At 42.4% G+C, this 15,374-nt stretch overlaps 1 protein-coding gene across 1 annotated transcript in view; it reads left to right on the plus strand.

Moving 5' to 3' along the window:
- The window catches only part of LOC147887113 (uncharacterized), a 58,048-nt gene that overhangs the window by 32,558 nt on the left and 10,116 nt on the right, over nucleotides 1-15,374 (plus strand). The window contains exon 8 of the mRNA XM_087394149.1: nucleotides 9,819-11,472. Within this exon, the coding sequence (XP_087250275.1) occupies nucleotides 9,819-11,472 (1,654 nt within the window). The remainder of the gene's footprint in view (nucleotides 1-9,818; nucleotides 11,473-15,374) is intronic.

The following is a 15,374-nucleotide window of genomic DNA, read 5'->3' on the forward strand; positions in this document are numbered from 1 at the left end:
GGATGGGGGGGAAATTTTAGTCATCCTTCTTTATGTTGATGACTTACTGCTCACAGGGTCCAATGAAGATAATATTGTAGATTTCAAAGCTGATTTGCAGACCACCTTTGACATGTCAGATTTGGGGCTGCTTCACTTTTATTTGGGGATCCAGTTCTCTCAAGAGAGACGTGGCACTGTTATGTCTGAGTCCAAGTATGTGCAGAAACTCTTGGACAGATTTAACATGCATGATTGTAAGCCCATAGCCACTCCCATGGAGCCGGGGCTGAAACTCACTGTATGATGCAGGAGAATTAGTTGATGCCACACTTTACAGTCAGGCTGTTGGATGCCTCATATATCTCTGCAATGCTAGACCTGATATTCAGTTTGCAGTATCTCAGGTGAGCAGGTATATGCACAGCCCAAAAACTATGCATTGGCAGGCAGTTAAGCGCATCTTCCGTTATTTGCAGGGCATGAAGTCTTTTGGCTTGTTATTTCCCAGGGGGGGTGACTTGCAGATGCATGCCTATAGTGATTCAGATTGGGCTGGTGATTTCTTTTTGGGTAAATCTTGCATTTCTTGGCTGAGCAAGAAACAATCTACTATGGCTACCTCATCATGTGAAGCTGAGTACAGGGCAGCTTTCACAGCAACAGTTGAATGTGTCTGGCTGCGACGTCTATTTGCTGATCTTCATCTGTCATTGGAGGGTCCTTCTTCAATTCTCACTGATAGTCAGAGTGCCATTGCAGTGGCAAAGAATCCAGTGTTTCATGCTTGCACAAAGCACATTGAGGTTCACTATCACTACGTCAGAGAGAAGTTGCATGCAGGAGAGATTAGTATGATCTTTGTGTCCACACATGACAACGTTGCAGATATTTTCACCAAAGCACTACCACGTGAAAAGTTTGAGGCATTTCGCAGTGCCCTGAACTTATATCCGTTTGGTGATTGATCAGCCTTGTACATGACATTGGCACTGCAAGGGGGTGTTAGAATTATAGATATAATTCAGCAGTGACCAATGTAATTTAATAAGCTAGTTAGGGGCACTTTTCCCTCTTTAAGAGGTTTTTCCCCCTAACCACAGTTAGTTCACTAACTATGGTTAGTGACTACTAAGGTTTTGTCACTAGGACAAAACCTTATCTCTCACTCTTTCAGTTGTACTTTCACACTCTTCATTGCAACTAAGCTTTCAAGCTTGACAAATGCCCTTTTTCTTAGGCTTATCTGCACACCTTTAGCCTTATAAGAGGGCTGTTCTGAATTAGCTTTATGCTGATGTGCGGGCTGGTTGGCATGTTGCTTTTGCTGCCCTTTTCCTTTGGGTTTGAACTTAGAAAGCATGGCATGCTCGCCAGCTTGTGTTGCCATATTTCTTCTTGTCTGCTCTTCCTGCAACAAAAGTCCTACCAACTCGTGAAAAGAGAGAGGATTGCTGCCCCCCCTCAATGACAAATTCAGTGAGGTGTGGAAACCAAGATAAGACTCAGGAAGAGAATTCAGAGTGGTGGTAATCATCTCTGAATCCGGAATAACTTCATCTATATTCAGCAACTATTCCCTCAAATCCTGAAGTTTTGTGAGGTGAGCATTCATGGAATCTCCCTCATCCAATTGTGTATGAGATAGCTCTCTCTTCAGGAAGGAAACTTTGGCATCATTTCTTGCTGCAAACATACTCTCTAAAATCTCCCAAGCTGCCTTTGAGGTCTTACAAGACCGAATGTAAGGAATAGTGAACCTCTTGACAGAAAGAGAAATAGGAGAAAGAGCTTGTGCATCCCTTAAATCCCATCTTTTCTGCTTTGCTGTAGGAGCCATTGGAGCAGCAGCTGCTCCAATTACTTGTGCTGCATTTTAACCTCTACCCCTGCCTCCAGTTGTAGGAGTGGCAGGTGTAGCCACAGATTCTGGTCTTGCCTCATCTCCATTGACATAATCCCAAAGATGTCTGCCAACCAAGATGTTGCGAGCCATAAAACTCCACAAGGAGTAGTTGGTGCCATCGAACTTATCCTCCTGTGTGAGGACTCCAAACACGTACAAGTGCAGATTTGTGGGGGTTTTTTTTGGTACGCTGACCGTACATTGTACGGTTCTAGTTAGCTACATCATTCCGTACATTCGCCGGCTCTTGTCCTCTTAAAGGCGCATTTTGCTTTGAGCCATTGTTTGGCTATGGATTCAAGCAGGTATTTTTGTATAGCAGGTGAAATTTTGGGGCTTTTGCAGGAGAATTGAAATTTGGGTGACATTTGGGACCTCTAGGGAACTTGCTACAATTTCACTCAATTTCAGCTCAAAGATTGGGGCTTTTGATTTTGCACTGCAATTTCTAGCATTTTTGGGGCTTTCAGGATGCAATTTCCCTAAAGAAATTGGGGCTCTTGGCATTCAGATGCAATTTGGTAGTTAAAAGATCATTTGGGAGATTTGCAAGCAGTTTTGGACTCAATGTGAGTCAAATTGCAAACTTTTGCCACTTTTTGCAGATTTTTGGGCATTTGCAGAGCATTGTGGTGCATTTCATGCCTTTGCTAGGCTATGACAGTAATTGTCACTATGGGCAGAATTTTTTGGCAGACTCTGGTTGTGCATTTTACATCCTAGAAAGGGATTTTACTTGTCTAGTTTGCTGTGTTTTTTTTAGTTTTCTGGCAGAAATGGCTTAGAATAACCCCAACTGTACAGCTGTACGGATAGCTGACGGGAGCTGTACGGCGAGAGTATGGACTACTGATGACGTAGCTTGTATGGAATGCCTGCAGCAGTACAGGCGACCTGTACGGATGGAACAGTACGAAATGCGGGAGGTGGCTATACGGCGCAGCAGTATGATGCCTGACAGGTATGGAATCTGTATGGGGGTACGGACAGTGGCGTTGAGGCAGCATATGTACGGACGATGTGCACACGGAGCTGGTACGGGGATGTGTGCACTTGTACGGGTGACGAAACAGCACGAACGTAGGTACGGAACCCGTATTGCCATACGGACTGTACGGAATGGTTGTCGGAGAACACGAGCTGGAGCGCGATGGAGTCGGGAGGCTGGACAATGGGGCATCAAGAGCACGGGCAGGGAAAACCTAGTTTGATACCAAATGTAAGAACAATGGGAGTAGAATGCAAGAGTGAGAGAGCAAGAGAGTGAGCTGAATAACTGAATAGAAGAAGTGAAGTACAAGTGAGAGTGAGGGGTTTTGTCTAAGTGACAAAACCCTTATCCTATCCACTAACTGTAGTTAGGGGGGAAAAACCTTAGTGAGGAAAAAGTGCCCCTAACCTACTTATTACAATAGATTGGCCACTTTCTAGAATGTAATAATTCTAACAAACCCAAGACTTAGTTTAGAAGCAATATGTATGGATTCAAAAGAAGTTAAAGCTACTTTAGAGTGGCCTAGTCCAACTACTCTAGAGTGTTGCAAAATTTTCTTGGTCTCTTAGGATGCAATTTGATATTTAAGGTTGCAATGATTATGATGCAATAGCTTAAGGGAAAGGGCCTTTGCGTAGACAGATGAAGCTAAACAAAGCTTATCAAACAAAAGATAGGACTGCCCTAGACTTGAAAGTGGGTATGAACCTTTTGTACTTGAAGCTAATTCAAGTAATAGACCTATGGGAGCCATGTTGATTCAAATTGGATGACCGATGGATTTGGAAGTTAATAAACCAGACCATACTACTTGTATGGTGCTAAGCTTGAGGTTCTCTTTGAACAAGAGGCCCAAAGGGTATAGGAGGTGGTGCAATCAGCCTGAGTTCACAGTGTGTGTGAGAAACTTGCAGATCTCAGACGAGTTGTAAGAAAATGGCTCAATCACCTATCTAGTGGGATTCACAAGATAGGGATGCACATCCAAGACAGAGAAGTGTGCATCAAACTCAGTAAGAATTTGAGCAGATGGTACGCACTCGTATGCAGGAGATGGAAAATCTCAAAAGGGATCCAAGAGCTCAGTATTTGTTTCAAGCAGAAACTATGCCTAATGCAGCTTATGATGTGCCAATGCCAGAGGCACAGCCCGAGAGAGAGAGATCTCATAGGGGACGGTCTCATAGCAGGAAGAGATCGAGGCATCATCACCGATCTCCAAGTCCTTCACCGTCTACCTCGAGCTCGACTTCTGTATCTTCTTCTTTATCAGATAAACCATCTTGGAAAAGAAGAAAACACAAGAAGTCTAGGAAGAGTAAGTCTTCCAGAGAGACCAAGGAATTAAAAGATGGAGGTAAATCTGTCAAGTTTATAACCTATAATGGACAATATGGTCATACAGACAAAGCATTGCAGTTCATCAGGCAGTTTGATGCTGCATTCGGTACAGAAAAGTTTTCAGAATTTTCCAAGTTGAGAATGGTCAGTTTGCACTTGACAGCGACGACTAGTGCATGGTGGAGTACACAGACCACAGATGGGTCAGCCCCAAAGAGGTGGAAGGGCTTTAAGAAAGCCTTCTACCAGCAGTTCATGCCTAAACAGTTTAGAGATCATGTTCTTCAAGATTGGGACAGTTTGCATATGGATGCAGGAGATACAGTGGATGTGTACAACCAAAAGTTTTGGGATGCTTATTTGCAGGTTGCACCTTTCAAAAATATCTCCAAAAGAACTCAAATGAGAAAGTACAGAGCACGTCTCAGTCCAAAAATTCAAGCAGTGGTCATTGCTTTGGGGGCAAAGAACATTCAAGACATTATGCATTCAGCTTGAGTAGCTAGTCTCATGCCGTTACAAGATCCATCCACAGTGCTATCCTTGCATGCAAGAGGTGCTGAAAGGAAGAAAACTGATTTTTCAAAATCAGAAAAGAAAGAGTATCCCAAGGTTGAAAAGAAAGGGTTTCAGCCTGAGAAGCCGAGGGGTACTCAGCTTACAAAATCATATAAAGGCAAATCCCCATTCACTCGTGAACAAATAGCTGAATTTCGCCGAGATGGAAAATGCTTTAGATATGGGAAAAAGGGGCATATGGCTGCCCAGTGCCCTAAGAAGCCTTCGGGTTCTAAGGAGCAGAAAAAGCCACAAGTACCACTGAGGCCAATGGTGGGAGCAGTCCTAGATGTTTTGGGCAGTACCTCAGACCCGAAGGAAAAAGAACTTTTGCTCTCATGGGGTAAGATAGAGATCAGCAAGCATTAATCCTATTTGATCCAGGGTCTACAGACACTTTCATATCGGAAGACTTAGCCGTGAGATTAGGGATTAAAACTGAAGAGCTAGACAGAGCTCTTGATGTTGATCAAATGTTCCAGGGAAATCCAGTGCAAGTTACTCCGTTGATTGGAAAGCTTCGTGTCCAATTTTCGTGTACATGGTTTTTGTAAAAGAAAAAGAGAATGATATTCATGCTGAAATGAATGATGCAGACGAAGATAAATTTCAATTTCTTGTAACTTTAAAGATTGCTTTTCCGATGCTTTGCTAGGGGAGTTACCCCAGAGAGACCAGAAGATCATCAGATAGAGTTAATACTTGGTAGTGAGCCATCAAATAGACCACCTTATAAAGTCAGTGCGACTAAGAGAGAGGAGATTATGGTTCAGGCGTAGGACTTGTTGTCCAAAGGGTTGATTTAGCCCAGCTCGTCTCCTTTTTGCTCACCAGTACTTTTAGTACAGAAGAAAGATGGTTCTTTTCGGATGTGCATTGATTACCGTGCATTGAATAAGATGACCATCAAAAATAGATTTTCGATACCACGCATAGATGATGTGCTTGACCAGCTCAGAGGAGCAACAATTTTTAGCAGGATAGACTTGAAGAGTGGCTATCATCAAGTCAGAATACAACCACAAGATGTGCATAAGACAGCTTTTTGCACTACATTGGGGTTGTATGAATATTTAGTGATGCCTTTTGGGTTGACAAATGCTCCAGCCACATTCAATAGAATGATGGATTGCATCTTCCAAAAGTACAGGCACTTCACGGGTACTTTCTTTGATGATATCCTAGTCTTTTCAAAGACAGAAGAAGAGCACAGAGAACATTTTGCGTTGGTATTTCAAGAACTTCGAAATCATCAGTTTTTTGCCGATAGTAAGAAAAGTGAATTCTTTTTGGAAGAGATTCATTATGTGAGACACATAATATCCAAGAATGGGATACAGATGGATCCTGCAAAGATCCGAGCTATCCAAGAATGGCTTGAGCTGAAAACTGTGCATGAAGTCCGTAGTTTTTTGGGACTTTGCTCCTATTACAGGAGATTCATCAGGCATTTTGTTGATATCGCAGCTCCACTACATGACCTTACTAAGAAAAATGCAACCTTCACATGGGAAACATAACAGAAGAAAGCATTCAATACACTCAAAGAGAAGTTGACTATAGAGTCTATTGTTGTAGTCTTGGATCTTTATCAACCTTTTGATGTTGATTGCGATGCCTGTGGAGAGTGTGTTGGGACTGCATTACATCAAAATGGACATGTAGTAGCATATGAAAGCCGAAGATTGCGTGATGCTGATAGATATCTGGGAATTTATGAAAAGGAATTGTTAGCTGTAGTTCATGCTGTGAACACATGGAAGCATTATCTTTTGGGTGCAGATTTTACTGTTAAAACAGATCACCAAAGTCTGAGATATTTTCTAACTCAAACAAAACTTTTCGAGAAGCATATGAAATGGGCAAATATGCTGTCAATGTATCATTTTCAGATTGTCCATACTCCAAGAATTTGGAATAGAGTGGCAGATGCCTTGTCCCGAAGACCCCAAGTCAACAATGTGACCATTGCTTATCATCAGGACCTGGAAAGCATGAGGGAGCAATATGCTAATGATGTAGATTTTGGTGAGATTTTACAGCAAATGCAAGAGGGACAGTCCACCAGTCACTATTCCCTGAAAGATGGGTATCTAATGAAAGATGACTGCCTATGCATCACCTAGGAGATGAGGAAATAGATTTTGGAGGAATGCCATCCACCTCCCTATGCTGGACATAGAGGAATTACAGCAATAACTCTAGCACTAGAGAGGTATTTCTTTTGGCTAGGGATGCAGAAAGATATACATCAGTTTGTTACCGAATGCCTTACGTGTCAGGAAGTGAAATATGATAGACGGAAGGCACCTGGCCTACTTATGCCTCTTCCCGTGCCTCAGGCACCGTGGGAAAGTATTACAATGGACTTCATTTTTGATTTGTTAAGATCAAAGTTAGGGAATGATGGGATTTGGACTATCATTGATAGATTCAGCAAGCAAGCTTATTTCATTCCGGTTCGCAAAACCATAAAGGCAAATCATATGGCTAAGCTTTTCATGGCACATATCTTTAAGCACCATGGTATGCCTAAGTCCATTGTCAGAATGACCAGTCTATTCTGGAGAGCTTTATTTGATAATATGGGGACGAATTTGAAATTTTCTTCTTCTTTCCATCCCTAGACAGATGGTCAAAGTGAAGTAGCAAATTCTACAGCATTGGATATGCTGAAATGCTACGTGGGTGACCAAGGTTCAGACTAGGAAAAGTACCTACCATTTGTAGAGTTTGCTTACAATAATATAGTACACAGCTCTACAGGGAAAGCCCCCTTTGAGGTCATGTATGGGAAGGTGATTCTGCCACCTATCCTGAGGACCAAAGACGAAATATTTGCAGCTGACCAGTTTGTGAGAGACCTCCAGACAGCTTACAGCCAAGTTCGGACAGCAATTGAAAGGTCTCAAGAGAAGCATAAAAGAGTTGCAGATAAGCATAGAAGACAGTTAGATCTCAAAGAATGAGATTGGGTACTTTTAAACTTCGAGGAAGCTAGGCTCCACAAGTTTAAAGGAAAACAGAAAGTGTATGCAAAGTTATCTCCCAGGTACTATGGCCCTTTCAGGGTTACAGAAAGAATAAATGAGGTTGCATACAGGTTAGCATTGCCAGAGCATTGGAGGATTCACAATGCATTCCATGTGAGTCTTCTAAAGAAATTTTAGGGGCCAAAGCCTACAGAAGCAATATCAGAGGATCCACCAGAAGTGGATGAGCTGGAGGAGGTCCTTCAGCTAGAGCAAATCATGTACCATACGGTATGCAAAGGCCCTCAGGGCAAATAATTTTATAGATACCTTGTAAAATTCAAGAATCATACGGCATTGGATGGATGAAGACATGTTGTTCGATCATCCACAGCTTTTGGATGTTTACAAGGAACCTTTTCAGTTGAGGTCAACTGAATAGAAGTCGAGGGGATGTCACCACAATGTAAATATCCTAAGTCAAAGTACAGTTGACCATTTATTTGATCATAATTAAAGAGTTTTTCCATCTGGGTTAATTATGGTCAAAAGAGTTTTTCTATTGGTTAAAGAATTGACTACGGTTACAGATACTTGACTTCGGTCAAGTAAGCTTAATCTCGGTCAAGAAGACTTGGTTTATACGAAGAAGGTTAATTGCCGTTAACCAAGATGTGCCAACTTCAGTTGGAGAGACTTGACTATAATTAAGGCGCCTCGACCCTTGGTCAAAGCCCCTTAATTATGATCAAGAGCGTTGACTTCAGTCAACCAGAGAATAAACAAATATATTTGTATATTTGTTATGTGTGCACATGTGTTCAGTGGGGGCGCCCACCGTGACTAGAATTAGTCCACAGTGTGTTATTTGCATGCAAAGCGCTAACAATTAATGGGTACCATGGTGGTGCGCTTTAATTAATTGTTGCAGGTACTAGGAAGAGTTATTTTTCTAAGCACAATGGAGCCTAACAAGAGTCTAGGAGGCGGTTCGTGTGACCAAGTGATTCGAAGACTCCAGAGTTGCCCTTAGTGGCATGTAATTAGGGAAATTGACAAGTGGCTTGTTGCCAAGAAAGAGAGCCTAAGAGCTCATGTAATATGGATTCACGTTTTGGAATTATGTATGAGCAGCTCTACGCTGAACTGTGTACTCACTTTCTCTCTAGAAATAAAATACCTTCGGGGGGGTCCAGCCCGACATGTTGTCTTGGGCCCTAGCTATCTGTAGAGAGAGAGGAGAGAGAGAGCGCTTATGAGAGTGTTTCTGCAGTAATTTATAAGCAGGAGGTTTCATTTTTGATCTCACGTCTCATGTCCTGTTTAATGCCAAGAGCCTTTGGACATGGCATCCTAGTTGTATTTTCCATTGGCTCCCATAGATCATATTATCTCCTTTGACAATAACAAATTAGTTTCTCACTGTTTGGGGGGTTTTTCCAAAGAGGCCTAACTAGAAATTTAAAGAGAACTCCATGCCTCCGGCCCTCGTCCCAGAACACAAAGTTTCTCAAGTGATGCAATACATGAGTCCGCAAAGTCTTTTGGCCATAGTCAACAGAGGACTTCGGTTTCTAGTTTCAGGGTGGCACATTTTTCTAGAATCTTCCTGATCATCTTTCCTTCACTATTAGTCAAGTAGAGTACCATCCTGAATGAGTTTGAGTACTGAGGCTTGGTTTTTTTGTATCACCCAACTCACCGGCTGCTTAGCCACCTAACTTTCTGTTTTTGTTTTTCCTGGAAAGCTGATCTCAGTGGAGGATAAATTCATTCAAGAGACATACAAAGAAAACAAAAGGATCAAGAAGGATGTGAGTTTTGGAAAGCATCTAGGGTTTGTTTGTTGATTTTAATGGGGTCATTTGGGACTGATAATAGTCTGGACATCACTGCAGGCTGTTGATGCCATGTACTGTTGTGTCTGGTTTGAATCGTTGTGGGGGAGTTTTTGCAGAGCAATGACTGCACATTTCGTTTAACCTGCTTCAATTGATCTCTGTTCTGAATTTATGTTCTTTGGAGGTAAAGAATTCACCCAGTATGTGTTGCTGATGTCCCTCTTCAGGCATAAGACACCAAGGCCATTGACTCCACCAACAAGGAAGCCAATACAAGATAAAAGAGAGACAGTTAAACATCAGAGTCATAGCAGCGGCATGCATGGAGAACCTAAATCTGTACAGGAGGACCGAAACAATCAGAGTTCTCATGCAGGCAGTACAGAGAGGGAAGAAAAGATAGGGTTCAGCCACTTTTATGGGAAATCACCTGTTGATGATGATGCTTGCGAAGTCATTGGGCTTGATAAACGAACCACAGCTAGTAGAAGAGAGGACATTGCAAATGGCAACTTTCCTACTAATGTGTTGCGCACATCAAAGAGGCGAAGACTAGGTTCACGTAAGGAGACTGTTTCCTTGTCGCAAGGTGATAACAAGCGACGAAGAAAATCTTCAAAAGAGACTCCTTTGAAAATGGACCTGAAATCTCAAGAGGAACCCAAGAAAGTGAAATTACGAGAAGGTGAAACACACAACAGGCAGCACATGAGGCATGATAATTTTTTGGATCCTAAAGCACAACCTGAACAAAGAAGTGGATCTGTTGGGCATCAGGGAAAAAAGCTAGACAGGGAGGCAATATCCCACATGGTAAAAAATCATGAACAGAAGACAAAAGTCAAGGACAAGTTTCAGTCAAATAAAGTCAAACATCAAGTACTTGATAGGCATTGCAGAGCTGCTGATGCTCAAAGGAGGAAAAATGATGTGGAAAATGAAGCTAAAAAGGATAATCTTTTTAAAGGAAGAGAAAAACAGAAAGAGAGGGGACATACGCTAGACTGGCCAGATGTGGAGAGAAGGTGGGATGATGGTAGTAGAAGGGACAAGCTTGACCTGGATCAAGGGATGAGGGAGAAGCCTACAAATTGTTTTCTGTCTGAAGATGAATACACTTTTCAAAGAGCTGAAGAAGATACATATAGAAGGGATCAAGGAGGTCAAGGAGACATAGGTTATGAGCATCCCAAAACAGAGAAAATAGGCGAGGAACTTAGTGAAAGGGAGTGGGAGAGTCGTGAGAGCAGGGAGGCAGTATCCAGAAAAGACAAGTCTGACGACTATCGCCATCGCAGAGGAAGGGAACAAAAAGAAAGGGAAAATGCTCATCAGTGGAATGGGTTGCACAATTTAAGGGGGCAGAGAGAAGAAGCAATGCATTTGCAGGTACCAAGAATCAGGAAGCTTTCTGATGATGGAGCTCTTTTTGGTAATTCTAGAGAAGGAAAACAGGGAAGGGAGAATATACCAGTTACGATTGTTGAACAGGAGCATATAAAAGAAAGGAAGAAACATCCCGAATTCCAGGAACAGGGTAGAGACCGCATTGAAGATCATCTAGAAGGTATAACTCGGACCAAATTTCAGCGGAAGGAAGACAGTTCAGTTGTTAAGTGGCATAATTTACATCAACCAAAGAATTCACGAGGCTGGTCTATGACAGATCAAGGTCAGCCTAGTATAGATGCTGGGTCAGCTGATGAGCAGAGGCATCATAGTAGACCAAGTCTAGATTCATCAAATGCTAGAGACTTGAAGAATGAGAGGAATGCATTGTCTGTCCAACTAGATGAAGGAAAGCATGATGATCAAGGTCATAAAGCTACCACCAAAGAACACAACATTGGGAGTTACCAACTAAGCAACCATTTAGGGAAGGTATGATTCTAAATGCTCAATCTCTTTTTATTACAAACAATTTTCTTGGTTATGTATAAAGCTTAAATTTGACCATTCACTTCACTCTTTTGATGTGGCTTTTTTTTCCTCCCATATCTACCTGAAACAAAGGTAGTCCTGACTCTATGCCAATTGAAGACTAATGAAGAAGGAGATTTAGCTAGGCAATCCTAAGAGTAGAAGTACCATTGAGAGTGAATGGATACCAAGGCAAAACATGATGCACCTTTTAACTTGGGAGAGAATGATTCATGAGATGGACTCACAACAGTAGCATGTGAGCACAGGAAAGAGAACTCTTATTGAGTTAAAGGATTGAGCGAAGTACTCAGCTGTATGGAATTCAATTTTAGTAATAAAAGTGGTATCCCTGGTTAGGGCCTTCTATAGTTTAAGGCTGGCTGTAGAATTACATCTATGTATATGGGATTATGCCATCACAGCGGGTGACACATGGCAGCTTGCTGTTAAACATACTATTGTATATGAGATTAACCCCAATGTGCCAACTCCACCAAAATATACCCAATTTTAACGAGTGAGTAGTCAATCCTGACCTACTCATCAAGCTCTCTTGCAGCCTTTGTTACAGTCCTCCCCACCTATGATAAAATTTGTCCTCAAATTTTGGAGAGCAGTTAAAAAACAGGTGGAACAAAACAATAGGACATCATCAACGCTACTGTAGTACTTCCCTAGGGAGACGATTGATACATCTCCAGGCAAAATGGAGATGCTATCACCTCCCTGCTCCAAATAAGATTTTCATCAAGAAGACCTTTCAATACTCCACCTAGTTCTGTTTCTGAGTATGTGGTCCTTGAACCCTATAATCTTTGGAATGTACTGAATATGCCCTTCCTCGTCCATGGGAGGTAATTCCTCAAGGACTTGTACCTTCGGTTCCAAATATTTATTCAAAAGTGGAACATGAAAGACATTGTGGATTCTTGAAGATGAGGGAAGTTCCAACTCATAGGCTACATCTCCAATCTTTGTGAACACTTTGTAAAGACAGTAGTACCTATGGGCAAGTTTAGTATTAGTATTCCCTTTCAGTGAAGCATAACGAGACTGCGGTTCTATATGAGACTCCTTGAGCTTTGACAATGTTGTCCTTGCATTGCTGTAATAGAGCATTCATCGAATGCTTCATTTTGACTCCAAAAAGTGTCTCAAAGGTCACCCAGTTTTCAGCATCCATCTTTGAAATATCCAAATGATGGAAATACTTTGGTCCAAGTGCATGTCCCATCATGCCAAGAGCACGCTCGTTCTTCTACTCCCACATTGGAAGCTTGTTTGCATCATGGCCACTGCTCTGAGGCTTCTTTTCAGTGCCAAACACCACTCCCCACAAGTTTTGATACATGAACCAAAGGCGGGTGGATAGTTGCCAGGTCGAGAAATTTCGTCCATCAAATTTGACGACAGCAGCACCAGACGAATCTTTCTTAAGAGATTCCATGTTGTTTAGTTGACTTTTCCAAGCGCATAAACCTTCTCACAACAGCCTCACGTAAACTGGCTCTGATACCAAATGTTAAATTGGTATTCCAAATTATAGATTATCTAACTGAGAATAACACGAAGGGAAAGGTCTTTGACATGAAATATAGATTGCAGTAAATCGAACACAACCACACAATAGCTGAAACTGTGAAGACAAATTATGACTCAGGGACAACTTTATTCATGAGATCTCTGACTCCAAATCCAACCAGGACATGCGACTACCCGCTCATGCTATCCAGCCTTGTGTAGGTTTACAAAGACTCGACTCTCTACCACAGACTCCTACTATGAGCAGCTACTCTGACCGATTTTCATCGACCCTTCACAGGTTTGTGATGGACAAAAAGACTGACTGAACCGCCATCAACGAAGATATAGGAGTTGCCAACACTGCCTCTATAACCTCCTCGCGAGATAACCACGCCATCTATTGCCAATTGTTTGCCCATGCATAGAATAGCCAATCACCACCTTGTTTGCATGGACCAATAGCCGTTTGCTGTCCACGTTTGGCCAAATCCTACAATCACGTGTCCACGCCGGACATAGTCACAATGAAACGCGTTTCATTGGTAACGAAACGTTTCGAAACTTGCAACACGTTTCGAAACGTTTCATTACCAATGAAACATGGAGTACCTTTACTTGTACTAACCTAAATCAAAGATATTAATATTTCAGTAAACTTTAGTTAAAAAGTTTGAAATTTAAACTTTGTAATCTAGATTCTAGTCTCTAGTCTTTAGTAAAAACTAGCTAGTAGCAACTTACAGGCTAGAGTACTTCCAAAATTATTGGGCATTATAGACATTGTATGAAGGCATTTTGTGATTTTTTAGCTTAATTTGCATAGTTTCAGCATACTATTTGTATGCAGGGCATAAAATTTGCATTTTTTAAGACCTAAATATACAAACTGAAATTTTGAAACTCCCCCTGTTTTTTTGAAACGTTTCAAAACGTCATGTTTCTAAGTATTGAAACGTTTCTTTGAACTATGATGCCGGACACCTCACCAGAGAACATAATCCATGCTTGACCTTAGGATGTGAACACTCACGAAGCTTTTCACCATCCCATGAGGGAGTACCTTTAGGAGACAAATCCAACACAACTGCAAGATGATGCACTCAATTTACAAAGTGATGCTGTGGATGTGAGTGAGAGAATCAGAGGGATAGAAATGTAGTGGACCTCCCAAGAGGAATATATAACTGAAATGTACGAATGCCCAAAGGGCTGAATTTAACTGTATGGAGGGGCTGAAACTCTCAGCTGCAAATCGAAAGACTAAGCTAACTAGAGGAGGTGAATCCTCACTAGATCCTTGGAGAGGCTGAGGCACCATGCTGGTCTTCTGCGGGGAAGCTTTGGCTTTGCTACTTTGAAGGCTTGAAGGCCTGAGGAGTGGATGAGAAATGAGGGACCAAGGGGGTTGCTTTTATAGGCCCCCTTGGGCCTCAAACTGACCGACTAGGCACCTTGCTGCCCACCGACCAGTCTGCTGCTTGTTCACAGACCTACTGCTGATGTGGCAGCTGACTTGCTGTCATCATCGCTGACATGGCATTTTGTTGACATGATGCCTGCTGATGTGGCACATTGTATGGGCTGCTGAGCTAGTTGCTGCCTGCGTGGCAGTTCTCATGGGGCTTGTGTGCTGATTGGGCAGTCCACGTGGCAGTCCAGCATGCCACGGGCTGAGGATGCCCGTGACATTATGGGACATTTTTGGCAAGAACTGCAAACTCTATCGGTAGTGCTTAAATCCATAGATTTATGAGTCCATTTCTCTTCTAGAAAGGATGAAGCAGTCCAGGAGGTTTGAGATTTAGTTCTCTGTTTTGCTCACAAGGCTTACAACTTTGTGCATGGTGTTGGGATTATTATGGCCACCTCCCCACCTTTGGGCCCCCAAATGTGGACAGAGGGGGGTTGCTAGTAGCATCTGTTGGGACAGAGAGACGCCATGGGGGTATTGAGGAAGGCTGCCACGGGGGTAGATCTGACTGGGGTAACAAGGCTGCTACATGGACAGCATGCTGGCTGCCATGTGAGCAGCAAATATCTGTGCAACGAGTGGCTGTCCAGGAGCAGCACATGGTCCTGGGAGAGGGAAGGCTCTGCAAAAGCAGTACAGCCCATGTTACTAGCTGCAGAAGCAGTAGCAGCTGTAGAGGATGCGATTGAAACTGCACTGTGTGTTGTAATTTTAGAGGATGAGTCTGGGAATGTTCCTAGATTCATCTAGATATATGCTTTTTCCATATTAGCGGATATGCAAATTTCACTTGTGAAGTTTTCATCCATGTTACACCCCTACTGATATTGCCATAAATTCTTTCTATCTTAAGTGGTGCGTTGCC

Source organism: Dipteris shenzhenensis, chromosome 23 (genome assembly GCF_047967505.1).
Source record: "Dipteris shenzhenensis isolate YYH24624 ecotype China chromosome 23, Dip_SZ_1.0, whole genome shotgun sequence".
Taxonomy (NCBI): Eukaryota; Viridiplantae; Streptophyta; class Polypodiopsida; order Gleicheniales; family Dipteridaceae; genus Dipteris; species Dipteris shenzhenensis.